This window comes from Doryrhamphus excisus, chromosome 17 (genome assembly GCF_030265055.1).
Source record: "Doryrhamphus excisus isolate RoL2022-K1 chromosome 17, RoL_Dexc_1.0, whole genome shotgun sequence".
Lineage (NCBI taxonomy): Eukaryota > Metazoa > Chordata > Actinopteri > Syngnathiformes > Syngnathidae > Doryrhamphus > Doryrhamphus excisus.
In genome coordinates this window covers 2,766,971-2,792,196 of record NC_080482.1, presented here as the reverse complement: position 1 = coordinate 2,792,196, position 25,226 = coordinate 2,766,971, and the positions used below count along the sequence as shown (strand labels likewise).

Below are 25,226 nucleotides of genomic sequence, written 5' to 3'. Positions count from 1 at the left end.
AAATTAACGTCATGTTTTAGCAAATTCGTGTTAAATTCTACAGTTTATTTAAAGACTACTTAAAATTAACAAACCACAAAGTAAAAATATACTCTTAAGCTGTTTGTAACACACAAAAGACAACTGTACAGTACTGGCAGACGTCAAACAGAAGGGTACACAGTGTTATGTATAAAGAAGAATACATTTATTTAAATATAAACCAGTGGTAATACAAAGATTCTAGTCATAGGTAAACAGATTTATATGAATATGGGACCGGTGGTTACATGTTTACACAGCTGTAAGAATACTGACCACGATCCTTTAAGAATTATATGCAGAATTATTTTAAAAAAATGTCACATTCTTTGTAGAAATGTCAACAGAAGTCGTTGATCTCTTGCTCCAACTCCTAATTGAGTGAAAATACCAAGAGTACAAATCAGAAACAATACATTTATAAACTGATAATCAATATTAGAAACATTCAGAATTATATATGTCATTAGTTGTATTATGGAAGTGTGTCTACATGCATGGTTACAAATAACAGTGTATGTATACCCACCCTGATTAGTGCAGCTTTGTGGTGTTCCTGCCTGTGCCTGTAGATACTTTGGCACAGGAGAGCGTAGAGTTTCTCCAACTTGTGTACTTCATAGCCATCGGTTTTAGTCACAACATTGTCCAGAAGTTCCTACTTATGCAAAGAAATGGAAGAAGGTCAGAGGCCAAGACAAGACCTTACATCCAAGAACGTTCTCAGTCACCCACCTTTAATTTATCCCTGTCCACCACCAATGACGGTTTTTCATGAGCCGGCATCTGCTGAGGTTTTTCCATGTCAAACTGCTGCTGCTGAAAAGTGTTCTTTGAGCCCCGAGTTGTGCGTCTCATACTTCTCTCTAAGACATAAAACACAAATCCACATGGAGAAATTTGTTAACATAGCTTGGAAAATGTTGCTTGTGTGGAATCTTCGGTGGAATCCTTAAGTTTCTGGTTTGGAAGAAGCGTGTGGGAAACTCATACCTGCGACAGAGTGCTCTATGTCCGTGGTGGCCACCTCCATTGGTTCAGGCTCCTGAGTCGTGCCCTTGCTTTTATTTTCCTGTGTAAAAACCGGTGGGAGGTTTTTGCTGCATGTTTGACCGCAATCTGTGTTTGATTGTCCCGGTTTATTTCCTTGGTTGCCGGTCTTATTCTGTCCGTCCTTCATTGCATTTAATGCAGTGGTTTCTCCATCTGTGAGATCTTTGTCCACCGTTTTATTTTGTGTCTGGTCCTCACTTGTCGCTTTGTCACTTTCACAGAGAACACCGTCCTTCATAGTCGCTTCAATCACAGCCACCACCTCCTTATCTTCATCTTCCTCTGTAAGTGTTCCTTTCTCCAGCTCGGTTTCTTCATCTGCGGATTCATCCTCAGAAGCAAACTGGATGTACTCTTTGGAGATGTGGGAAGATGATGAAGACCTCTTCTTTGAGTAGATGCCGGATGACCAGCGACTCCTTCTGCGTTTCTTCCTTTGGGCTGGAGAAGGAAGATGTATTTGTAATTCTTTTGACTTACTGTCATTCATTATCGAGAATACTTCCAGTAGGTTCTACCTGAGCTTTTAGGAGTAAAGAAACTTGTACTGGGAGTCAACGAAGTCACAGTTGCAGTTGCAGTGGCTTTGGCTGCTTCTCTCTGTGGGGTCTTGTCAACCGTTTTGGCCTCAGTCAGAAGTTTGCTCTGTTTTGGGAGGACATGGTAAAAGGAGGGTGCAAATTGTGCAGTGGAGCAACCTGTGGACAAAGACAGCACAAAGTTTAATAAGCAAATCCACCAAGATGCTAACGAGTCTTTAGAAGCATGTATAAATGAATAATCCTAGTCGCTTGAACTAGTTTACCACACGCACCTCTTTTGAGGCGTGACTCTTTTATCTCGTCGCATATTTTCTCAAAATTTTCATCCAGTTCCTGCCGAATGATGGCATGCACAGTGTCCTTCAGTGCACACGCCCTGTGCCTAATCTGGCGGTCTGGAAAGGAAAAAATAAAACAGGAAAGATCGGTCCAGTATTCTAGTTGAGCCATGAGTACCTACGTGACCGCAGTGTGTACCTGAAGGGTCCCGGTCCGGGTTGTATTCAAGTGCATTCTTCCAAATGAGATCTACATCTTCGAGAAACTCTTTAACCGTTATGTACTGATGGAGGTCAATATTTGACAGCACAGTCGACAGGTCCATAGGCCTCTTAATCACAGCAGCGTAATCCGGAACCTGGAAATGTCACATCGCCATCAGTAAGTACTGAGAAGAAACAAAACCTGGAAGTCATTAAGTTAGAGATGTGTAGCTTGGAGTTAACTCTGGCGCCCCCCAGTGGGAGAATCAAAGTGACGCCATCGACTGAAAGTGAAACCTTTTGACTGCATCTACAGTGAAGCTAATATTGGACATTTGAGACACATTTGGATACAAAGGAATAATGACCTCCTCTAAATCCACTGGTTTTGTGAAAGCCTTGAAGCGCTTATCTTGGGACAGACGGTTTGTGACATCACGCAAGAAGAGGCGCAGCTCCCTGAGGGTGTCTTCTTCTTGTTCTGCCAGTCTTCTGGCCTCCTGCTCTGCCAGTTGACGTGGTGGTGGAGGAGGGGCAACAGGAAGCACCTCTAAGTCGTGACGCGCTACAATGGAGAGTCGACAGCATTTCCTTTCAATATTTACAAAAAATGAACAATGTTATCTCCAAGGAATACATTGTTTTGTCTCACTGGCTTTCTTTTGGGAGGCGGGTGCTTTAGCGGCCTGGTTGAGGATCAGGTCCTCAAAGAAATGCCTTCGTTCCCGGCTGTTGGGGACGGGGACATGGTAAACCTCTCCGTACTCTACCCGAAACAGCTCCTGAACCTGCAGCGAAAACATTTTTTTTGAAGAATTTATCTTGTATTTGTGATGATACTACTGATATTCTGTACCTCAATACTGAGCTCAGAGTATTGCAGACTGCATGTCGCCAGCAGCAGTATAGGAGCAAAGGCAGGGATGGAGCTGAGTAGACTGATGAAGGTGGCCCTCAAGGCAGGACCCACTGTGTCCCACCACTGTCCGATGTGGGGGATGTAAAGGATACTGGGAGAGGTCCGCTTGGCTTCCACAAAAATCTGCAGACAATATGACACAATGTGATGCGATCACGTGCGATACGTATCTCCATAAATACTGCACGCCACATAGAGCTTATGATTGGTACATTGCAAAAACAAATGCTCGACTGAAGAGTTTAAAACTGATTCTAGCCGTGCTTGCGCTCCAAAAACATGCACGTTCTCGGACCATAGGTGTGAATTTGCAATTTGTCCAATCCAGTGTGAAGCCAGGATAGCTGCCGCACTTTGTTTTGCTTTATTGTGGGGAGCTGGGAGAAAATCAGAGGATTCACAAACGAAAAAGCAACCCAAAATAAGCAACTAGTTAATTACACCAAACTAATTCTTACACATCAAATGTGGCTGTTTTTGTACATTTGTCTGTAGCAGATATTTATCCCAACTCTCCATGAAAGAAGGAGGTGGGGTCCATCAACTACACTCACTGTGGCAGCCATTTTGGCCAGTGGGGTCAACTGTTAAGAACCCACTGAATTTGACAAGGCTGCAAGTCTGGATTGGATGTCTGCTGACGTTATGTCAACTATATGTGCTTCAGTTCAGTGATGCTCGACTTACCTGTGCACAGGTCTCCTCTGGGGCAGTTGCACTGGCTCCAAAGAGCACCGCCATATCCAGTGTGTATACTGTAAATTTCTCCAGAGCATGGAGAACAGCAGGAGCCAAATGGGAGCTTTGACCCGAACCAAGCCGACCCTCTAAAAGCAGCCTGGGACGGTATGAGGTCGGTTGGCTCACCGCACTTCTAGACAAAGATAGAAAAAAAGTTCAGATTTATTTTTAGTGAATCTTTTTGACGCTGTTTCAATTTAAGGCAGGGGTCTCAAACTCAATTTACTTGGGGGCCACTGGAGCTAGGGTCTGGGCGTGACTGGGCCGCATCAGGTTTTCCCCAAACCCCCCCCAAAAAACGCATTTATTAAAAACAGGAAAATGAATAAACTTTGCTTTGGTTTCGATTTTCTACAAGAAAAGCTCTGATAAAACATTCCACTGTTCTCAAATATCTTACTTTTTATTTTTCTACACAAAATAAGATGAAAAATAAATAAATCAAGAATAAATAAAATCAATCAACCAGTAATAAATAAATGAATATAATAATAATAATAAAACGGCAAATAATAAAAACTTAAGAAACCACATATAGTTGGTGGGTAGACAAATTATTTTTTTCAGAAATGAACAAAGTATTATTAGAGCCCTGTAGACATGACAAAACACGACTATAGTCACATTTATACTCTTTTTATTTACAACATATTGCGCAACTGCAGGGTCTTGTGACGCATGCTAACTCGCAAACTAGAGAGCTAGCGACCTAAACGGTAGCCTTCAACTTCTTTCCTTTAAACTTAAATAGCCAAAAACTTACCACTTCCACATGGATAGGGAGGATAACTATTAACAGTTATTTAACCTTTAACATGAACATTAATGAAACGTAATAATTTTTTCTGGGTACATGATACCATACAGCATCCGTATCAAACTTGCGCGGGTCGCACTAACATTAAACTTTCATATCAAGGCGGGGCCCTCAAACTAGTGTCCTGCGGGCCACATTTGAGGAAAGCGATATATTGAAGCCGGCAAAATTATAGAGTTCATTTTCATTTATTATTGTGTGATTGATTTATTATTGTGCCGGGCCGAGTGGCCATCACACAGGAAATCTCACATTTGTGACTCTTTCTAACCTTTCAAAGCAGAGCGTCCCCTTTGAAGCAGTCTTTTTTTGAGGCGTCTGTCGACCAGATCGCTCCTCGTCATCACTGCACAGCTCCTCCTCAGACACGCCAAAAGACTGATCTGAAAGCACACAAAAAGGTTTGACACAGTGCTGTATAATAACATAACACTAAAAGTACCGAAAAACAATAGAAGATAGTACCATGTGTCCTCTTCCTTTTAAAGCCTTGCTCAGCGTGTGGGAACAATTTGCTGACAATATGGAGGATGTCCTGCAGGGTGGCACTCAGCAACGGACGGACTGCAGGCATCAGTGCCTTAGCTGGTGACACCACAGCCCTAATGGTGGCAGTCAGCGTCATGTTTACAGTACGTACATAAACGGGATTCATTGATTATATTGGCCGTACCTCTGCGCAGCAGGCACCAACTTGGACATGGCGGACATGAAGTCTTTGGCTGTGATGGCGATGGAATTCACATCAAGTACAAGTTTCTCTGATGAGGAATAAATCTGCGGATAGCGGCGGCGTAGCGCACAGAGTGCTGCCTCTGAGCACATAGCCTTGATGTCTGCTCCACAGTAGCCTACAAGGGAGTCACAAATATTGCACCAGGAGATACTTAGAATTATGTATTTAAGAAAAAAAAATTGTTGTGTATTATTTTAAACATACCAACACATTTATCAGCCAGTTCCTCCACAAAATTATCAGAGAGCTGAGGCGTCCACTGCCTCGTGTGGATCTTCAAAATGTCCCGTCGAGCCTGCACAGAATTTTCATTCAGGACCAACACACTATATCTATACACAACACAATAAGAATATTTCTTCAGTATTCCAGTACATCTCTGTCCGGAAGGCCAAAGAGGAACTCTCTGTCAAAGCGGCCTGGGCGTCTGAGAGCTGGATCGATGGAGTCCAGTCTGTTGGTAGCACCGATCACCACAATCTCTCCTCTGCTATCTAATCCATCCATGAGAGCTAGCAGCGTCGACACAATGGAACTATTGACACAAAAGAGTCACCAAAAAAAAAAAAGAAAAGTGTTTTAGACAAACGGCAAGAGCTACAATTCTGAACTGACCATCAATGTTGAATAATGTTGAATAATGAAGATACCAACACTAAAAAGATTTCTGAATAAATATTTAATAAGTAAATTAGGGATCGACCGATATGTTTTTTTTTGGGGCCAATGCCGATACCCTCAGCCGATGGCCGATTTTGCTTGGGCCGATATTTGTGGCCGATACTGCTTTTGATCCCTCAATTTACATGAAAAAATGACCATGATAATAAATTATTGGTTAATTATTGAAATGTAAACACTGAACACAGTAGGATTCAGCTTTCTTAAACACACATTTATACGGCATTATCAACTTTAAAAGGAATAAATATTCAACCAGGGCGGCACGGTGGTCTAGGGGTTAGTGCGCAGACCCTCGGGCATCTCTGTGTGGAGTTTGCATGTTCTCCCCGTGCATGCGTGGGTTTTCCTCCCACATTCCAAAAACATGCTAGGTTAATTGGCGACTCCAAATTGTCCATAGGTATGAATGTGAGTGTGAATGGTTGTTTGTCTATATGTGCCCTGTGATTGGCTACACCAGTCTAGGGTGTACCCCGCCTTACGCCCGAAGACAGCTGGGATAGGCTCCAGCACCCCCCGCGTCCCTCGTGAGGAAAAGCGGTAGAAAATGAATGAAATATTCATAGTTATATTCATAGAAATATTCGTAGTTTAAATTTATCTAGCATCAATGTGATGACTGCTCCTCCGCAGCGTGACCCACACGCGTATCGGCCGATACCGATACCGAAAACTGCAAATATCGGCCCGATATATCAGCCGGCCGATGTATCGGTCGATCCTTAAAATAAATATTCTGAAAAAAAATCCCCCAAATTATATTTATATCCCAGAAGCCCAACTGTGTGCTTTTTATATGTTTTAAGATCAACGCTCACCTGTGAATCTGGTCCTGCCGGCTGGACCTGACTGGGGCTAAACCATCAATTTCATCAAAGAAAATGATAGCCGGACGCATTTGGTAAGCCTAAGAGAAATTCGGAAATGTAGTGTGAGTTGGAAAGACGTGAAAGTACTGTATTGTTAGAAGATAATGTATTAGTTTAGGTACAAAAAAATACATAAACAGTTGTTGTCTACCTGGTCAAACAGCAGACGTAGCTGTCGCTCAGACTCCCCGACCCACTTACTGAGGCAATCAGCGCCTTTCCTCATAAAGAACGACACCTTTCTTTCTCCCTGACTGCATTCATTGGCCAGCGCTCTGGCTACCAGGGTTTTCCCGGTGCCTGGGGGACCGTAAAATAGACAGCCCCTACAAGCCCAAAAGAAACCAGGATGAGTAGTTGATTATCATTTCATTACAGATACCGTATCATTTGAAACTGAAGCTGTACCAAGCATTACTTGTGTCTATACATTGTTTACCTGGGCGGCTGTATGTGGAACCTCTCAAAGACTTCCGGGTAAAGTAGAGGGAATACCACCATTTCTTTCAGGGAAGAGATGTGTCTGCTCAAACCGCCAATACTGTCAAAGTGCACCTGAGTCACAGTGTGTTCATGTCAGACTCGCAGAAAAACAGAAAACCAGAAACCCAGATGATGTCTGTCTGGGCCATAAAGTCTACCCAATCTTCATAAAGATACCTTTCAAATGTGTTTACGACTGCAACTATTTTCTTAGTCGATTAATCTGAATCTTGTAGTTTTGAGTAATTAATAATGGACACAGTGGTGTCCATTATGTCGATTGCAAAGGTAGTTTGGATCGATCACATAAACTATATAAGTACTGCAACTATTCCAGCTGTATTTCCTGGCTTAATAGGTCCATCTTAACAAATTCATGACAAGATTTATTTGGTCACATGCTCACCGTCTTGTCAATTTGCATTGGGTCCACGTCAGCAAGACTCGCGCCGATTTTCATGCGGTCTTTGTGGATTCCCAGCAGGTCCTCTTTCACAATGTTCATAGGGAGACATCTGAAGAGATAAAAAAATATATATATTGCAGTTTTGTGTTCTAAAATCATGCAGATTATTTTTACCATTCATGCCATGCATTGTTAAAAACAGATAGGTTGCTCGGGTAACATAAGAACAACTCTCACCTGTTGACCGACCTGCTCCTGCTCTTACTTTTCCTCCTTTGGAAGGTCTCATCTTCTGAGGAGGAGGTCGAGTCACTACTGTGGAGGGCGTGTCTCCTTCTGTGAGCAAAATGACAAACAAAATAAGACCTATTAGGAGATGAAGCATTAATAACGAGCAGATAAAAAAGATATTAGATATAAAAAACATAAATATGAACAAATAGGCACAATAATATACAGTACATAGCTCTGATATAAAGTGTATAAAAATAGTGATCAGACAGTATGTTTGCAATTAAAAAGTAGAGTTAAATCAGTTCAATCACCACACTATCAGAGACAAGTTGAGCTTACCTCTCAGAATTACTCCTCAAGTTGGAAGAGAATTTAGGGCAGAAAAACAAACGTGGGATAGATTTAGCATGCAAGGATGATACTGACAAACAGGAAAAGATTAGCTTGTTTTTAGCATAGTAAAACATGCATAGGTTGGATACAATAGTCATTCTTAGAGCATGGCAAAGAATATTGCAGTTCATTTAGTTTCACTTTATTTTTTTTTTAATAAATTCTTGATATTTTAGCCATTCCACTAACCGACTCGTTTTCCTCCGATTGTAGGGGCTCCGGGGGGCCGTGGAACTGAAGGGAAATCCGTGTCTAGATGGGGATGAGTGGTCTTTAAAGTACATGCCGCGCTTTCTTGGCACACGGGGCTCCCTGGGTTCTCTAGGTTCTGACGAAATGATGAAAAAAAACATTTTAGCATCCTCTGGTTGTTTGTCTATATGTGCCCTGTGATTGGCTGTCAGGGTGTACCCCGCCTCTTGCCCGAAGCCAGCTGGGATAGGCTCCAGCACCCCCGCGACCCTCGTGAGGAAAAGCGGTAGAAAATGAATGAATGTCGTTTTTTCTCAAGTTGATTGCTTTGACATTTTTAAGTTAATTGTGGCAGAATCTAGCGTTCATCACAGCATTCCTACCATGTGTGTCATGGCAGGATTCTGCATTTTTTAAGTTTAGAAAAACTAGTTAGACCGCATTATGTTTCCCAACTGAAATGTTGTGAAAATAGCTTTAACAAGGAATCTCTTGGTTTCAGTTTGCAGGATTTTATCCAGTCAAAACAACCTCCAGTGTATAGAATTACATTAGCATGCATTTGTCCTTACACGGCTCATTTATGCAGTTGGAGCCAGAATGCTAACGCAAGATGTAAACCGAGTCAAGTCTCTGAATCCTCCATGGCCATGTGCTGTGGCATCTAAAGGAGTTGTTCAATATACCATTAATACCAAAACATTTAATGTTTTGATTGACAGATATTAAAATGTTGAAATATCCACGTCAAATGCATTAAAATAAGCTCCAAAAGAGGAGGGGTGTTAGAGTTAATGTAGTAGCTGTTTGGCGTCTTAGAGGGAGGTGCACAAAGTTAAGACCGTGATGGAAGTCATCATGTTACCATCTTGCGGTGCCTGGTAGAGAACTACGTTCTTTCGCTGTCTGAATTCATAACGTCTCTGGTTTTCTTCTTCATCCACGGCATCCTCAAGGTCGTCATCTTCAATGTCATCATCGTCATCTTCCTCCCCCAACAACTCGTCCTCCAACTCGTCTTCCAAATCGTCATCCTCGTCGTCATCGTCATCCTCGTCGTCGTCATCTTCATTCCCAGATGTAAATCAAAAGCAACCAAGAGATTAAGATAGTCTTCATAAAACGAATTACGGCAATTTCTTTACTCTTGTTGCTAACTAAAAACCATTAGCACAATTGGACGTATAATCCACCTCACCTTGGTTCGGCTGCTGGATATCCTTGCCCACGTTGGTCCTCAAAGACTGCCTCACTCTGCCTCTAGTGACCAACTGGTCGTGAAAACACCTTAGATCAGCTCACGGGAATGTTTACATGAACTACAGCAAAACAGCCACTGGTCACTCCCACTCAGTAAATGACCTTGTCTCCGTTGTCTCGGTTCCGTCTGCGTCGCAGCTTTTGCATGTCATCCATCTTTTGCAGAACAGCCTCAGCCGTACTAAAAGCGGATCGCAGCCTGTTTTTTAGCACTGTAATTACGCTGATAATGCATGTTAATTATGAAAACAAAACGACTTATTAAACTCACTTGGTGATGAGGCGATCATAGAGGACTGATTGATTCCGAAATTTGTGTTGAGAGATACGGGAGCTGCGACGTAAATAGTGTGCGTCCTCGTCGTCAGGGCTCCTTAGGTTAACTCGGCTTCTTTTCGGAGTGGAAGTCCCCTCTAGTTCATCTGGGACATCTTGAAGATGAACAAAAACAAATATGTAGGCCAGCTAGAATATAAGTTCCTAAAAAATATGAGTGATAAACACTTTGTATGCATTAGAGAGGAGAATTAAAACATGACAAAACACACCTCCTTGCAGTTTGTTGCAAGATGTTTGGCCTTCCCTCTGTAGCCTGGAGGATTTCCTAAATGTCAATTATGTACAAATGTATGAAACAAAAGAGATTCATTCTGTTTTAGTTACATGCAGAGTTGGATAATTCACCCAAATCCTTGGTCACCTTGTGACGTAGCCTCCAGCCTTTGGTTCCATGTCCGAAAAGGACACCTCTAGTTTGACTCGTCGTCTTCTGGTCTTTGGAAAATCACGGAAACCGCTTCCTGTCTCCTGCTCAACATCTCCCTAGCACAGTCACAAAATGACTTATCAACAATATGGTCTGGCAAAGTTCCATCAATATCTCCAACTTAATGGACAGTTATTAAGGATGCCTACATAAATACATGTCTATGGTTACAGTAGTACTTACATAAAAGACAGACTGAAATATGCATGTCATCTGTTGCACTACTCTCCAAAAGTTATGGATATTCACCCCTTGGGTGAAATTTCAGAATGAACCTAAAATGCAGCATTACATTTTACAGTTAATTTGACCACAAACTATTCAATATTTCAGTAGTTTTTGCACAACTTCCTCTAACAAGGAGCTAAACAGCACAATTCACAACAGGTGTGTGATCCATATGAATCGATCATTCACTCCAAATGATCATTTTCACATCAAACTGTATACATTATATTTCATACACTGCTGGAACGAAAGGACCATTTCATGGACTCGTCGGGAATTTCCTTACTCAAACAAACTCTGATGCTTGTGAAACCTTAGCCAGCCTAACTCGTAACATACAGGTGACTGAACTATGTAAGTAAGTCTTTATATTACATAGGTGCGAGTCTGAGGTAAACAGTGACCACTAATCTGTCACGTCTGTGTGTTTGTTGCTTAGCATAACAGGCTAGCAACATACAACCCGCAAGTGCCTTGAACACATCATCGATCCAACATACATACACATTGTGGCTTAACAATCGTTAGGCGTGTATCCGCTCACATTCACACGGTTGTGTTCCGGGCTGCTGAAGCTATCGTCCAGGGAGCGGGAGGTCCGTGTTGACCGGCCGGATTTTCTCTGCAACGCGGGAACAAGAGAGAGAAACTCCGAGCTTGTGTCCAACTCCATCGACCGCCTGTTCGGAGTTGAAGCCACTGGTTGACCAACCCCGCCGCCGCCGCCGCCGCTGCTGCGTAAGATTACCATGTTGACTGCAGTCCAAAGTTATAAACGCACTAATGACGGGCGGCGGGTCACTACAGAACTCAAATTCATGTAAAGTTGAACGTCATCCGCATAGAAAAGCTAGACGCGGATTCGCGCCTGCTGACAGGCCATCGTAGCACCGCTCCAGCCCTTGATTTCTGGCGCCACAAACGTCATCAGGGAGGTAGTGAGGTACAAACGTTGCTGCCGCAAGGAAAAATAGAACCGATGTCCACACTGTTACCTCTTAAGGGTAACCAAACCTGATTGTATATAATATATTTGAACCATACTTACACACTAGATCCCCACCAGATTTGAAGATATAATAGATTTAGAATTCCTTTCAATTCCAACTTGGCGGAAGGATACATTGTACAGTTTGAAACGCGTACGGGCAGTCGTTGAGGCGCGCGCATGTATGCGCGTAGTGAGACCACGAAGCCGCTGTTAAAAGCATATTGCTGTCAAGTTTGGCCCTTCAAATGCTTTAAAATGACGTTTACAAAGAATTTAAAACACCCACACAGCATCAACTCGAACAGTTTTTTTTTTATTTGAATTTGTGATCCCACAAGAGTAAATATAAACTTGATCCTTCCTGGTCAGAAAAGAAGTACATTGTGTAAAACCGCTGTACAGGCAACCGTACTGTTATAAGGAGGTACACTCTCAGCCCTTCCACTGGTGTCACTATTGGGCACTGATGAAATGCAGACAATATATTTGAGGGAAATCAGATGATTAAACTAGGGGAGTCAGATTTAATGGAGAACTTGAGATTTCACACATTGGAGCTACATGCATGTGTGCAATAACCAACAGTCATTGTGTGCCGAAACAAATCCAATGAATGCAATTAAATCATTCTTAATTGCTATTGGGAGTATAATTGAGAACGGTATAGTAAATGCACTCAAGTGGCCGCTTTTACAAAGTGCACACATCTATCTAGTCACATCAGTTAGGCTGCAAAAGGAACATGTCTGATACAGTTGTCGAGTATCGCGCCGCTATATCTCCAAATGGAAGTACGGTTGCAAAGAAGAGAGAGCCATCATTAGACACGGTGGGGGTTAAGCAATGGCCGCAAGGTAGTCCTTCACCTCGGCTGGGGTGAGTCTCTTGAAGCCAGCCTCATTGCAGATGCCAACCTCGATGTTCTCCTCTGTCATCTGACCTTCAAAACTCTCCTGCAACCCAACCGTACGTACATGTGTGGTGTATGAAAGATTGCTTATTTTTACAACAGAAATGAAGTTACAACCTAGAAAATGTACCTTTAATGTCAGGATGGCTGTGTGGATGGCATCTTCCAATTCCAGGTCATTGTTATACCTGGGAAAATTATAAATCAATTATATATACTTCATGTCACTTGAACGTACTGAAATCCTAACTGAAAGTGAAATGTAATATACAGTATTTACCTTTTTTCAAGAAATGTTTTTCCATTAACATAGTTCTTTCCCATGGCTGTGGCTTTCCATGCAAAATACGCACCCTGCAGAGCAAAGGGTTCAAGTCAGTTATGGAAAGTGTACTCTTGTAATTCTTATATAGAGTGGACTCGAAGAAACAAAAGAACCAATTCACAAAGTTTTTAAAATTAGACAAAGAATACAAGTGGATTTTTAACACTATATCCAACATTGTGTTCATTACAAGGACACATCTACAGGAAAAACACATTACAGCCTGAACTCATCTAATGAAAATGAACAAAACATACAGAGGGATCTGACTGGAACAAGTAGGGCTGGTCTTCATCCCAACCAGCTATCAACAAAGACACCCCAAATGGACGCACTCCGCTGCAAAGAGCATATAAATGTCAGTAAGACATAATGTTTCCTAACTTGGTAATGGTCAATATTCAGTGTGAGCATCACTAACCCAGACTGTGTGTACTCCTGCATTACAGATGCCACTCGTTGGACAAGCTGGCCGGTGGGAATTGGCTCCTGGTAGACAAGGAAGTACTGTTGTGCCAGCTTCCTGGCTCGTCGAACCAAAACCCTGCAAATGCAACCTCGATTAACCATTTTGTGCGTGTATAAAATACTTATGTAGGTAAAACTTTGTAGTTTTATTTGCAGTGCTGACAATCCCTACCTGTAGTCAGGCCCCATGCCACTGTACACCATGCCTATGTGTTTAGTGATGGGCTCCACTTTGTGAACACTCTGCTCATCGTACAGAATGGACTTCTGCTTTTTTTCCGTCGCCAGGACGACCCCATTGGAAGCTGGAAAAAAATAGAAACATAATCTCACCATTGTGGGCTACGGGTGCAATCTTTTACCATTTGCACCTGTATACATTTATAAGAAATAATCATAAAAGTACTTTAGACATGTTAAATTTGCACTCTGAAGTTTGAATAATTTTAGAAAATGCTATTTATTAACACATTGCTGTCTGAATTATACATTTTTATCCAAATTCTTGTATCATTTAAGTACCAAATAGTTTTCTAGAACACTGGTTATCGAATGGAGTGCTTGTAGTAAAAATAACCGAAAATAATGTGAAATGTGTCACCTTTAATGCCGACTGAGGGGGCTCCAGCCGCTACAGCAGCCAATGCATATTCAATCTGCACAAGTTTACCAGAAGGGCTGTGAAAACACACATAATACATTTAAATTGTGATGGGAGCGGATTGGTGTGTGCTAGTGCTTTACGCTACTACATTTTCAGCAGTTAGCAACGACGAAAATGAAAGCAAAACTTAAACACTTCCACAATATAAATGTCGAATATGTTGGCTTGTGAAAATAACCCATTAGTCGAACAATATTGTATTGTATATGTATGGCTTGAATGTAACAACATTACAAATTCCCGTGTGGATAAATAGTTAGCGACATGCTAGCAGTACTTGTAGCTGATTCATTGCACCGCCAGGCAATGACAGTGCATTGACAACATTAGATGCTAAATAACGCTTCCGTTATCAAAATAGAAAGCAACGCACGTATTTAAACAGATCACGCTTTTAAAAGCAATAAATGTGAGCTGTAACCGAATCAGCTGCGTTTCATTCAAAGGCTATTTAAAGACTTTTACCTAAATGTAGTGAGAGAGAAGCTGTAGCCGCGTTCCGCCATCTTCTTTTTCTTCTATTATCCTGAGTTAGCTCACAAGATGAAGTTGACAACACTGCCACCTACAGAGGGTGTAGAAATGCGTCCGACCACAACGCTCTTTGACTCTTTTAATCTAAAATATACATTTTAGAATACACATAATTTCACTATAAATATTTATTGTTATTAAAAATCGATTCCCTGTTAAAGGGGAGATTCTAATTAAACTAATGACAATTTTAATAAAATGTCCACCACTAGATGGCAGTAAAACACGAATATTTGTTCCAGGTTCCGACGATTAAGCAGTAGAACAAGAAGTAGCATTCTCGTCGCCGATTAGTGACGAAATCAATGACCGTGAGCAGTTTGACATGTTTTGAAGGAGCCGTAGCTTGGCAGAGATGATGAATTTTCTTGCGTTAGTGAACACTTTACGATGTTCATTTCTACGTATCGAGAGCAGACTTCTCCAGATTGCAGGAATAGAGAGACAAGTGGGTGAGTCTGACGGCTGCTTTGACTTGCTAACATGCTAGTTAGCTTCCACCACATGTTTTGTTGCATTCACCTGGATGCATTTTTTTAGCTGCTTGACCGATTTCTTCAGCCAAATGTTAACGTGATGTTCCTCAATGTTTTTAAGCATTTGTGAAACAAATAAACCATACAATATGTACGTCTTTATATGCAGCTCCAGCACTGGCATTTAATGGCTCCAGTCTCCTTCCCACAACCGACCAGCAGGAAGTGGATGAGCAGCAACAAAGCTGGGACGGCATCTTGTGGATGGCAGCACCCAAGAAGAGACGCACCATTGAGGTCAACCGAACAAGGAGGAGGTCCGAGAGCAAACTTATTAAAATCAAGGTGACATTTTCTGCTGGCCTTTCATAGAATCTTCATAAACTGTGCAATGCGTGTCCACTGAGAGTATTCATAACTAAAACACTGACTGTCTCCCTTTAGACAAACATCGAACCGTGTCCAGAGTGCGGCCACTTAAAGCAGAAACACATCATGTGTGGCTTCTGTTACGCTAAAGTATGCAAGGAGACGGCGCTGATCCGGCATCAAATTAAAGAGATGGAGGGTGGTCCTCTCAAGGCACCGGCTGTGGAGACCGTTGTCTTGTATGCGGGCGAGACGCCAAGCGAGCAGGACAAACACAAAAGGATAGTGGAGCGGCCCAGGAAGCGGCCTGCGTGGTTCAGTCAGTAATGATCATTTAGTATGCATGTATAATACACGTTGTCAAAGTTTTGTCTAGAACTGAATTTTTTTGCAAGAAAAACAAAAAAAAAAAAGTGTACTTTGATTCATTCTGTGCAAATGGCAAGTTTGTATCCGAGTTCACTTTGTAAAGACGTTGAGAGTGAACTCTCCCTGCCCGTTTGGAGGCGAGAGATTAGGAAAATAAACATGTTTGTGGCACTATCAGTCTGTGATTAATTGTGATTAATTCTTTTTTGCCCCAAGCCTAGTGCCTATTTTTTTTTAACAAGTAATCTCGCCACGCTCTAAACTCGTGATATCTCATGACACCCCTCCATTGTGGACTGTTCTATTTCAACCATGTAAACAAATTCAGTGTTGACAAGTTTATCTTTCAAAGCTTTATTATGAGGACTGTACAGTGTTGCAATTATCTGAACAATAAGACAGTTCTCGTGCACCAAGATATGTTCCAAAATAAAGCATCTTCTCTGTTCATGTTGGGTCTATATTTTCATATGGAGAGATGAAAGTTCTGGTTCTAATAAAATACTTTAATTCTGTTATCCACGTGCATAAATTAATGAATTCTAAGACTGTAAATATAGTAAAACATAATTTAAATCTTCAAGTTTTTAGTATAGGGTGTGTTATGTTATGTCATCTTTGTTATCTGTGCAGCCCTCACATCTTAAAAGAAACCCAAATAAAGTAAGGTGCATTCAGATAACATGGCACACATACAATTTCAGTACACACATTCTGGTTTTCAAGAATAAAATATATTTCAATCCTTGATTGTGTATCCAATGTGGACACTGTTTAATTAAGTGCATTTGATCTTAGAGTTGAAGTCTTAATTAGGGTATTTTTTTTTTTTAGGGAGACCTACGTTGCAGCACCTTCAAAATGTCTCATCTTTTCCTAACGCAGAAATTCCCAATCATGCATATTCCGCTCCGGATCTACACAGGACTAACAGTTGGCTCAAAGTCAAATGAAAAGCGTTGCCCTGTCATCACTTTGTTTGAGGTTTAACGTTCCCTCCGAGAATGGCCTGCTCGGCTCTCTTGTGTTTCTGAACGGTGACCTGCAGCTGCCAGTACTTGAGATACACCCACATGAGACTTCCGTTCTTCCTCTTGTCCATGTTTAGCAGATCTGCACAATGCTTATCTCTCTTAAAAATATCCTTTAAATCAGCCTCCAGATCAAGTTCATCCACCAGGGGCTCTTTGACGGCCTTCAGCAGCATGTTCTTCTCCATATCCAGGCGCTTATCTCGAGGCTGTATTAGGGAACAGTAGGCATTCTGGCGCTCCACAAGCTGAGCCTCAAGATCCTTCAGTGTGGCGTTGGCTTTATGGAACCACTCGTTCTGCTGTTCCAGGGCTTGATGCAGCACGGTTCCTGCGGCTCCAGACTTGATAAGCCTTTGCTTCTCGTCTTCCAGCCTCTCACGCTCCTAGAAGAAATAGGACATAGTGTTTGGTTTATGAGAGAGAGCGAGAGACGAGCGGCGGCAGCAGACAAGAGGTTACCTGATGTAAACGTTTACGTTCTTCCACCAGCTGCTGGCTCTGGGAGATCATGGCCTGCCTGTACCCTTGCACCCTCTGTCTCTCCTTCTCCAGCTCGAGCTCCAAGGAAGCCGCTGCTCTGCGTCTCTCGGTTAGTGTCTCCTGGTACCTCGCCTCCATGTCACTTTTGACAATAGATACATCCCTGTCATACTGGGATTTCACCTTGTCGATTTCTCTCTGAGACTCCCGGGTCCAGATCCACCCTGAAAGGGTTAGCAACCAAACATTTGGTGAAAAATACGCTGATAAAATTGAGCTCGGTTGACATCACTTCAGCGGATCTTGTTAAAATGTTGACATCCTTGTATAACTTACGAAATGCAGCCAGTCCAAGCATGGGGACCAGCAGGGCATAGTTCCATTGGTTGCCATCTCCGCCTCCCTCCCCCCTTTCTCTTTGGTCTGGTTGAATATTCCATCTGGGTGGGTCATTCAGGTTGTTCATGGAGGCTGCTGTCACATATGTACACAAAATAAACCAACACATTACCATCAATACTATCTTCTGATCTTGTGTAACATCATTATAATTAGCTTACATTATCTAGAACTGAGAGACGTCTACTCCAAGGGTGTCCAAATTTACACCCATACAAAAAATTGAAGACACAAAATCACATCTCAGTAGTTCAAGTATCCTAAAATAGCCTATATCTCCATTTTGGGGTATCAAAACCTAAATATTATCTACAATGGAGCAACATCTACTCAAACTGTATGATTGGGTGCCATACTCTTAGGCTATCTTTCCAAGTCATTTGTAAACGAGCTAAACATCATATTGCATGGGGGAGATGTAGAAAGATGCTGCGGAAAACAGCATGATTATCTTTAACACTGATCAACAATCGAGCAGCAACCCAAACAACATTGCAACATGCTTGACAGCCCCGGCTAACTGTAAACAGGGATATCTAATAGCAAAGAAAAAGCTAGCTAACGTGCTAGCTTAGTGCTCATACACGTAAAGAGTAATTCATTAAAAACGACACACGGGACTTTATAGCTTGTAAGTCCGGCAATTTGTCTGTTTAAAACTATGGTGTTGTGTCTCACCTTCAATGGAAAGTCTAGGTCACTTATACATTTGTTCCTGCATTTGTTCCTGGTTATGCAACGTTAACGCGTTGCCGGTCCGTCGACATCCATGGGGGTGTTTTACCGGGCTGTACTAAAAAAATAAATCCTTTAAGTGACACAAAAAACACTTGTAGATATCTAGTCTAATTAATCCACCACTTTTTAAACTATACTAACAGCGTAAACAGTGTTTAAAAACCGATAGGAGGGTTGTAATAACACAATAGAAAATAAACCACCCCTATTGTTTAGAAAAGTGGTCTGTTCCGGTGCAGAAGCGCTTGGGCTGTGATTCTGAAGACTCCACTGACGGATCCCGAAACTGACAACATGGCGAGTGTTCAAGCTGCCTCCCGTTTCCTCTCCAAAAGGATACTTTCCTCAAGGAAAGCGGTGAGTATTGACCTATATACACCACATACATCCAAATTATTCCGTGTGTGACATTTGGCTTTTTGTTTTTTGGTGAAAAACATACTAACGTGCTGCATTGCTTTCATAACTACAGTGTGTGACTTGCGTAACCTGCGTTATGTAGCTAGGGGCTCCTCCAATGTGACATTGAAGGTGCTGCTAAAATGAACAACAAAGTGCCTTTACTGTCACCGTTTCTTTTAAGCCATTTGTAGCAATTGCAATTTGTCATTTTTTCTGGACTACAGTCTGTCTGTTAAGCCCGTCGTGCTTGTGGGAAACATTGTAGTTGCTGTTAGCAAAATTAGCATCAGTGAATTAGAACATTCATGATTCAACATCTAATAAAATATATGAACATCTATTATTATGACATTCTAAAAGGCTATATATATTTGTAAAATAATGTTTTTATGAGGTGGTATTTGTTTTAAGTCTGGTTTCAATGGTGAAATATAATAGCACCACTGCTACTGCTTTTGTAATACTCTACATTAGCTACGTTCAAGGTTGTAAACAAGTGTGGGAAGTTTGTGTTGTCTTTTTAAAATATTGTTTTCGCTTCACTGCCAGGTCCCAGCAGCCGCAGTTCAAGGTTCAAAGAACTTGCATTTCTCCGTTTATGGAAAGAAAAATGCCAACGTTTCAGATGGCGTGAGTCTAAATACATATTTACACACAAACAGTAGTAGTAAAGCAACATGATTCATGTTTGTTATTGTCTATTTAAAAGCTGTTGGAGGGTTAGGTTCTCAAGTAGTAAATGTCCTTTTCACCTTCAGGTCTCCACCCAATATCCAGTTGTAGATCATGAGTTTGATGCCGTGGTGGTTGGCGCCGGAGGAGCAGGACTCCGGGCAGCTTTTGGCCTCTCCGAGGCCGGCTTCAACACGGCCTGTGTCACCAAGCTGTTCCCCACCAGGTCTCACACTGTTGCTGCACAGGTAGAGCATTGCACGGTTACATGATTCGTTAAGACCATATCTATACCACTATGCATATTTTAAAAGCCGAATATATTTCAATTTGATTCGGACAGAGAGAGGCTCAAATTAAACAATCACCTTGTAATAAGTTCTCCGACACAAGTTGTTTATTTTCCCAGGGTGGAATCAATGCAGCTCTGGGAAACATGGAGGATGATGACTGGAGGTGGCACTTCTATGACACCGTGAAGGGCTCTGATTGGCTGGGGGACCAGGATGCTATCCATTACATGACTGAACAGGCTCCTGCTGCTGTAGTGGAGGTAAACATTGATGCACATTCTGCTCTACGTGGCAGTCGCTGTGCATTATATATATTATAAAGTTTTACAGGACATAATGTGCCGAAATACTGTGGTTTAGTACACAAAATACAAAATAATATATTAGCTGCATCTTGCTTGATAAAGTGCATATCGTATCCTCTTCGTCTCTACACCAGTTGGAGAACTTCGGCATGCCATTCAGTCGCACAGAGGATGGCAAGATCTACCAGAGGGCATTTGGGGGTCAGAGTCTCAAGTACGGCAAAGGGGGCCAAGCTCATCGCTGCTGCTGCGTAGCAGACAGGACTGGACATTCACTACTTCACACTCTCTATGGACGGGTACGCTCACACATTTACCGTAACTTCCTGGTTGCATAAACCTACTCCAGTGTACATCACATGCTTACCTCCGTCTCTCCTTGTGTGTCCAGTCGCTGCGTTATGACACCAGTTACTTTGTGGAGTACTTTGCCCTGGACTTGCTGATGGAAGATGGCGAGTGTAAAGGAGTCATCGCACTCTGCATGGAGGACGGCTCTATTCACCGCTTCAGAGCTCAGAATACGGTCATCGCGACCGGGTACGTAACGCCCCATATGTACGATATTGAGTTCACGGAAACAAGAGGTGACTATGATTTGACTTGAAAACTATATAAAATGTAAGAAGCTTCATGTGTGTGCGATTCCAATCCTGCCTCACGCACCGCCACCTCCACCCCGACATCACGTGTATTATCATTCCCAGTAGTGATGCCATAGTTCCTCTTCCCACAAGTCACTTGCTAATCTCACAAGATCTTGTGACGCCCCCTGCTGGACACTATTCTACTGTTGTATCTAAAACACTCCCCTTTGTGTCTTTTTTGTGTGTGTGTGCAGGGGTTACGGTCGAACCTATTTCAGCTGCACCTCTGCCCACACTAGTACTGGAGATGGAAATGCTATGGTGACCAGAGCAGGTCTTCCCTGTCAGGATTTGGAGTTTGTTCAGTTCCATCCCACTGGTGAGAAAAACACACACACTCACACACATACATATTGTAGAAACAAGGTTGTTTTGAAAGGGAACACACCACTCTAGCTACTCAATATGGCTTCTAGTGTCTCGTTAATGTAGACAGAAGAATTCATAGTTCATGTACACAGAAAGTTAAATACAACGTCATCACGCATTTGAAGGACTTCCTGAAAATCACAATTATTATCGCTTCCTGAATTTGCAAGGCGTGAGAAACATGCACCGGACGGCAAAAAGTCATTGGCCTTAACAGTAAAGAGCCAGCCACTGTCAGCTGTCTTTGGGCGAGCCAGCCAATCACAGGGCACATATAGACAAACAACCATTCACACTCACATTCATACCTATGGACAATTTGGAGTCGCCAATTAACCTAGCATGTTTTTGGAATGTGGGAGGAAACCGGAGTACCCGGAGAAAGCCCACGCATGCACGGGGAGAACATGCAAACTCCACACAGAGATGGCCGAGGGTGGAATTGAACCGTAGTCTCCTAGCTGTGAGGTCTGCGCGCTAACCACTCGACCGCCATGCAGCCCACAATAAAACCAAAAAATCAAAAATAAAATCATTCACATTGTTGTTAATTGTGTCTTCTGAATGCCTTCTACTTGTATTTGACTTCATGTCGGCATTTTTAGCTGATGAATGCTAGATAGCTAGCATGCCTCGCTAACAAGAGATTATAAGTCATACATAAATATAAATAGCAAAGCCTCATTATCGCCACACATCTTTCCAGGGATCTATGGAGCCGGTTGCCTGATCACGGAGGGTTGCCGTGGTGAGGGAGGCATCCTGATCAACAGCGAAGGTGAGCGTTTCATGGAGCGCTACGCACCCAACGCCAAGGACCTGGCCTCCAGAGACGTGGTGTCCCGCTCCATGACCATCGAGATCAGAGAGGGCAGGTAAGGGTTCCCAGTCCTCATTCTTTTGGTTTGCAAGAACAACACCACCAAGTTGGGAATCCGTCTCCATTGTAGAGGTGTAGGTCCAGAGAAGGACCACGTGTACCTGCAGCTGCACCACCTGCCTCCTCAGCAGCTCGCCACGAGGCTTCCCGGCATCTCTGAGACAGCCATGATCTTCGCCGGAGTCGATGTCACCAAGGAGCCCATCCCGGTTCTTCCCACCGTCCACTACAACATGGGAGGCATACCCACCAACTACAAGGGCCAGGTACGTGTCAAGGATCCCATTCTCACACGCCACCCATGTGCCCCGATGACCGAGTTAGATCTTCATCCCATCTTAGGTCATCACCCACACAAACGGAGAAGACAAAGTGGTTCGCGGACTGTACGCCTGCGGGGAGGCCGCCTGTGCAAGTGTCCATGGTGCTAACCGGCTGGGGGCCAACTCTCTTTTGGACCTGGTGGTGTTCGGCAGAGCCTGCGCCCTCACCATCGCTGAGGAGCACAAACCCGGTGAGGACTTCTGCCACAGAAGATGACCATGCCAAGATTATAATAGTCCCAAAATGACTCTATGTTCTGGTTCATGTCATGTGATTTATGTTTTTTTTTCCCCCTTAAGGAGAGACGCTTTCCCCTCTGAAGGCCAATGCAGGTGAGGAGTCTGTGGCCAACCTGGACAAGCTGAGGTTTGCGAATGGAAGCCTGCGTACTTCTGAAATCAGGCTCAACATGCAGAAGGTACACACATGAACCGCATCCACAGACAATATCACGTACAAACCCCCCCGTTCCTCTTCGCCATCCAGACCATGCAGACCCACGCTGCCGTGTTCCGTACCGGTTCTGTCCTGAAGGAAGGATGTGACAAGATGGACGCCATTTACCAGACCATGGCAGACCTCAAGACCTTTGACAGAGGTATTGCAGGAGTTTACTTTTGATTTTTTTTTTTTTTTTAGCTGGATTTCAACGTCATTCTTTGTAACTCATGTCCTCGTTAGGCATTGTGTGGAACACCGACTTGGTGGAAACGTTGGAGCTGCAGAATCTGATGCTGAACGCCGTCCAGACCATCAACTCCGCCGAGCAGAGGACGGAGAGCCGCGGGGCTCACGCCAGAGAGGACTTCAAGGTCCGTGTTGCCGATAGCCGATACCTAATGTGTTCCTAACGGGTTCCTCTGACACCTCGTCTTTGTTGCGTTGCAGGATCGTATCGACGAGTACGATTATTCAAAGCCCTTGCAGGGTCAGGAGAAGAAGCCCTTCGATGACCACTGGAGGAAACACACCATGTCATACGTTGACCCCAAAACCGGCAAGGTACCGCAAACTCCACCTCACGAGTTACACTCCCATTAAGCTTTTTGTTAACTTGAAATCGTCATTTTGAAGGTGACCTTGGAGTACCGTCCTGTCATCGACCACTCTCTGGACGAACAGGACTGCGCCCACGTGCCCCCGGCCATCCGCTCGTACTAAGAACACCCCTTGGACTCTACCAGACCTCATTTAGCCACCATTTGTGGAGGCGGCCCCAACAGTTGGGGAAACTATGCTTTGGATTGCACGTGTGTGCATTTTGTGTGTCATTTTCTACACTGATAACACACAACATCATGTTCCAAGTATTTATACATCTCTACATCATGTCAACATGTCGCATCACTCCAGTCTTGTGCTCTCCTTTGCCAGTTTGATGTCGATTTTAAATGTCGCCTCTACTTCAGCCTGGACAAGAGATTGTGGGAATTGCAATACGAGGTTGCTTTAAAGCAGCACAGGGATGTTTTACCAATGTAAATATTGCCTAAGTGTACAATAAACATGGCTAACTACTCAGCGTGTAGAAATATATATTCGCCTCACCCACTGTTGCCTTGAATAGCACATAATTGTGATCTATGGGTGTGAGTGCTCCAAAGCAGTCGAAAGTAATGCAATGTAGCTTCGTGTAGTTTGTGATTTGCGGTGTTAGCATTGTTAGCTAAATGAAGCATGAAACAAATCAGCCTTAGTGATGTTAAATTACGATGATATAGGGATGTTATACTACGAGTATAGAGTATGGACTCCGGAGAAGGCCAGTGCTAGCTAGATGTGCTATGCTCTTGTCAATAAACATTCAAAGGGTGACTTAATTTATTGTGTTATTTCTCATCGTCCTTACATTTCTACTTGTGTTCAAATGTTGAATAAAGTACCGAAAAACAATTTGGCCAAAGAGTGGTTTAAATGACGCCGTGAGAACCAGATACAAACAGTACATGTCACAAAATGACCCCGTCATATCAAACATATACAAATGAAACTTAATATCGTGAAAGACTAATTAACAACTTATATATAATATAAAATAAAAATATACCTCGTTGGCTGCTGGTCGTGAAAAAGAGGTCATTAAAGTCTTGGAAATCCATGTGACTGTTAGCTTCACACCTTGACAGTACGTGCAAACGACGTTTACAACTTCCTTCTTTGTCCTTCAATTAATACTGCCACTTAGCAGCACAAAACAACAATCTTTAGTTCCGCCATGGGGACAACGAAAACATACGCAATAAATTAATTAAGTTATTTGTCAGCTCATTATAATAATGTACAACCTTTTAACCTGTTTTTAAGCTTCAATGAAATTAATAATTTATTAACTAAATTAATTAACTGATTTAAGAATTATGCTTAGTGCATTTCTGTAACAGCACTTAAATCATGTATGGCAAGGCTGTAATAAACACAGCACTTTCTAGCCTGGCCAATAGGGGGCAGCAAAGACTGTGTAACAGCAGCCCCCTTATCAGCAGATGTACTGTACTTCCCTGTCCAGTAAAAATATGGGTCATCTGATACCTGTTTAATCTTGCTGGAAGTCCCATGTGAGGACAAAAATGACGCAATAAAAGTTTGCGCCAATGTTCCCAAGAGTTCCCAAGTGAAAGGGAGTGGACGCAAGAATGCTATGATAAGAATCGGCTTTATAGAAGCTGTGAGGAACCAATGTATTATTACCACTTGTATTATTTTCTTGGAATTATTACAGTGTTAAAAAGCCAACAAATTAAAGGCAAAGTC

At 42.7% G+C, this 25,226-nt stretch overlaps 5 protein-coding genes and 1 non-coding gene across 11 annotated transcripts; 2 read left to right on the top strand and 4 right to left on the bottom strand.

Annotated features, from left to right (window-relative positions):
• Positions 1 to 165: 165 nt before the first annotated feature.
• On the bottom strand, positions 166 to 11,763 carry LOC131105741 (ATPase family AAA domain-containing protein 2-like). 2 transcript variants are annotated; one of them, XM_058054158.1, is made up of 30 exons: positions 11,371 to 11,763; positions 10,533 to 10,654; positions 10,381 to 10,436; positions 10,104 to 10,263; positions 9,935 to 10,013; positions 9,771 to 9,843; positions 9,438 to 9,638; positions 8,570 to 8,708; positions 8,327 to 8,341; positions 7,991 to 8,089; positions 7,754 to 7,862; positions 7,304 to 7,419; positions 7,016 to 7,190; positions 6,814 to 6,902; positions 5,687 to 5,846; positions 5,516 to 5,606; positions 5,249 to 5,426; positions 5,041 to 5,177; positions 4,847 to 4,958; positions 3,705 to 3,891; positions 2,955 to 3,140; positions 2,751 to 2,886; positions 2,467 to 2,663; positions 2,094 to 2,253; positions 1,889 to 2,011; positions 1,593 to 1,772; positions 1,015 to 1,515; positions 757 to 887; positions 551 to 679; positions 166 to 394 (listed from the first exon to the last, which is right to left on the bottom strand). In XM_058054158.1, the coding sequence occupies exons 1-30, from the start codon at positions 11,575 to 11,577 to the stop codon at positions 362 to 364; spliced, it is 4,281 nt and encodes a 1,426-aa protein (XP_057910141.1). In that variant the 5' UTR covers positions 11,578 to 11,763; the 3' UTR covers positions 166 to 361. The 2 variants fall into 2 exon arrangements, with proteins under 2 accessions (XP_057910141.1, XP_057910142.1); XM_058054159.1 differs by lacking the exon at positions 8,327 to 8,341.
• LOC131105759 (small nucleolar RNA SNORA5) lies at positions 3,501 to 3,635 on the bottom strand. The gene has a single exon (XR_009119991.1). It is a non-coding gene; the product is annotated as a small nucleolar RNA SNORA5 (small nucleolar RNA).
• A 346-nt stretch (positions 11,764 to 12,109) lies between the features above and the next one.
• psma2a (proteasome 20S subunit alpha 2a) lies at positions 12,110 to 14,809 on the bottom strand. Its single transcript, XM_058054170.1, has 8 exons — positions 14,650 to 14,809; positions 14,122 to 14,198; positions 13,693 to 13,825; positions 13,474 to 13,596; positions 13,310 to 13,391; positions 13,008 to 13,081; positions 12,858 to 12,915; positions 12,110 to 12,770 (listed from the first exon to the last, which is right to left on the bottom strand). The coding sequence occupies exons 1-8, from the start codon at positions 14,688 to 14,690 to the stop codon at positions 12,654 to 12,656; spliced, it is 705 nt and encodes a 234-aa protein (XP_057910153.1). The 5' UTR covers positions 14,691 to 14,809; the 3' UTR covers positions 12,110 to 12,653.
• Positions 14,810 to 14,967: 158 nt separating this feature from the next.
• mrpl32 (mitochondrial ribosomal protein L32) lies at positions 14,968 to 16,380 on the top strand. The gene is made up of 3 exons (XM_058054172.1): positions 14,968 to 15,170; positions 15,364 to 15,539; positions 15,639 to 16,380. Exons 1-3 carry the CDS (start codon positions 15,074 to 15,076, stop codon positions 15,888 to 15,890), a joined length of 525 nt encoding a protein of 174 aa, XP_057910155.1. The 5' UTR covers positions 14,968 to 15,073; the 3' UTR covers positions 15,891 to 16,380.
• LOC131105746 (coiled-coil domain-containing protein 127-like) lies at positions 16,263 to 24,651 on the bottom strand. 5 transcript variants are annotated; one of them, XM_058054167.1, is made up of 5 exons: positions 24,523 to 24,651; positions 19,738 to 19,897; positions 17,783 to 17,920; positions 17,426 to 17,670; positions 16,263 to 17,349 (listed from the first exon to the last, which is right to left on the bottom strand). In XM_058054167.1, the coding sequence occupies exons 3-5, from the start codon at positions 17,910 to 17,912 to the stop codon at positions 16,903 to 16,905; spliced, it is 822 nt and encodes a 273-aa protein (XP_057910150.1). In that variant the 5' UTR covers positions 17,913 to 17,920; positions 19,738 to 19,897; positions 24,523 to 24,651; the 3' UTR covers positions 16,263 to 16,902. The 5 variants fall into 5 exon arrangements, with proteins under 5 accessions (XP_057910150.1, XP_057910151.1, XP_057910152.1 ...); XM_058054168.1 differs by having other exon boundaries at positions 17,783 to 17,917; XM_058054169.1 differs by lacking the exon at positions 24,523 to 24,651 and adding an exon at positions 20,026 to 20,558.
• sdha (succinate dehydrogenase complex, subunit A, flavoprotein (Fp)) lies at positions 18,827 to 24,358 on the top strand. The gene is made up of 15 exons (XM_058054163.1): positions 18,827 to 18,940; positions 19,535 to 19,615; positions 19,744 to 19,905; positions 20,067 to 20,210; positions 20,390 to 20,554; positions 20,647 to 20,795; positions 21,097 to 21,221; positions 21,978 to 22,146; positions 22,222 to 22,417; positions 22,494 to 22,665; positions 22,775 to 22,893; positions 22,962 to 23,073; positions 23,157 to 23,287; positions 23,364 to 23,477; positions 23,550 to 24,358. The coding sequence occupies exons 1-15, from the start codon at positions 18,878 to 18,880 to the stop codon at positions 23,634 to 23,636; spliced, it is 1,989 nt and encodes a 662-aa protein (XP_057910146.1). The 5' UTR covers positions 18,827 to 18,877; the 3' UTR covers positions 23,637 to 24,358.
• Positions 24,652 to 25,226: the final 575 nt, after the last annotated feature.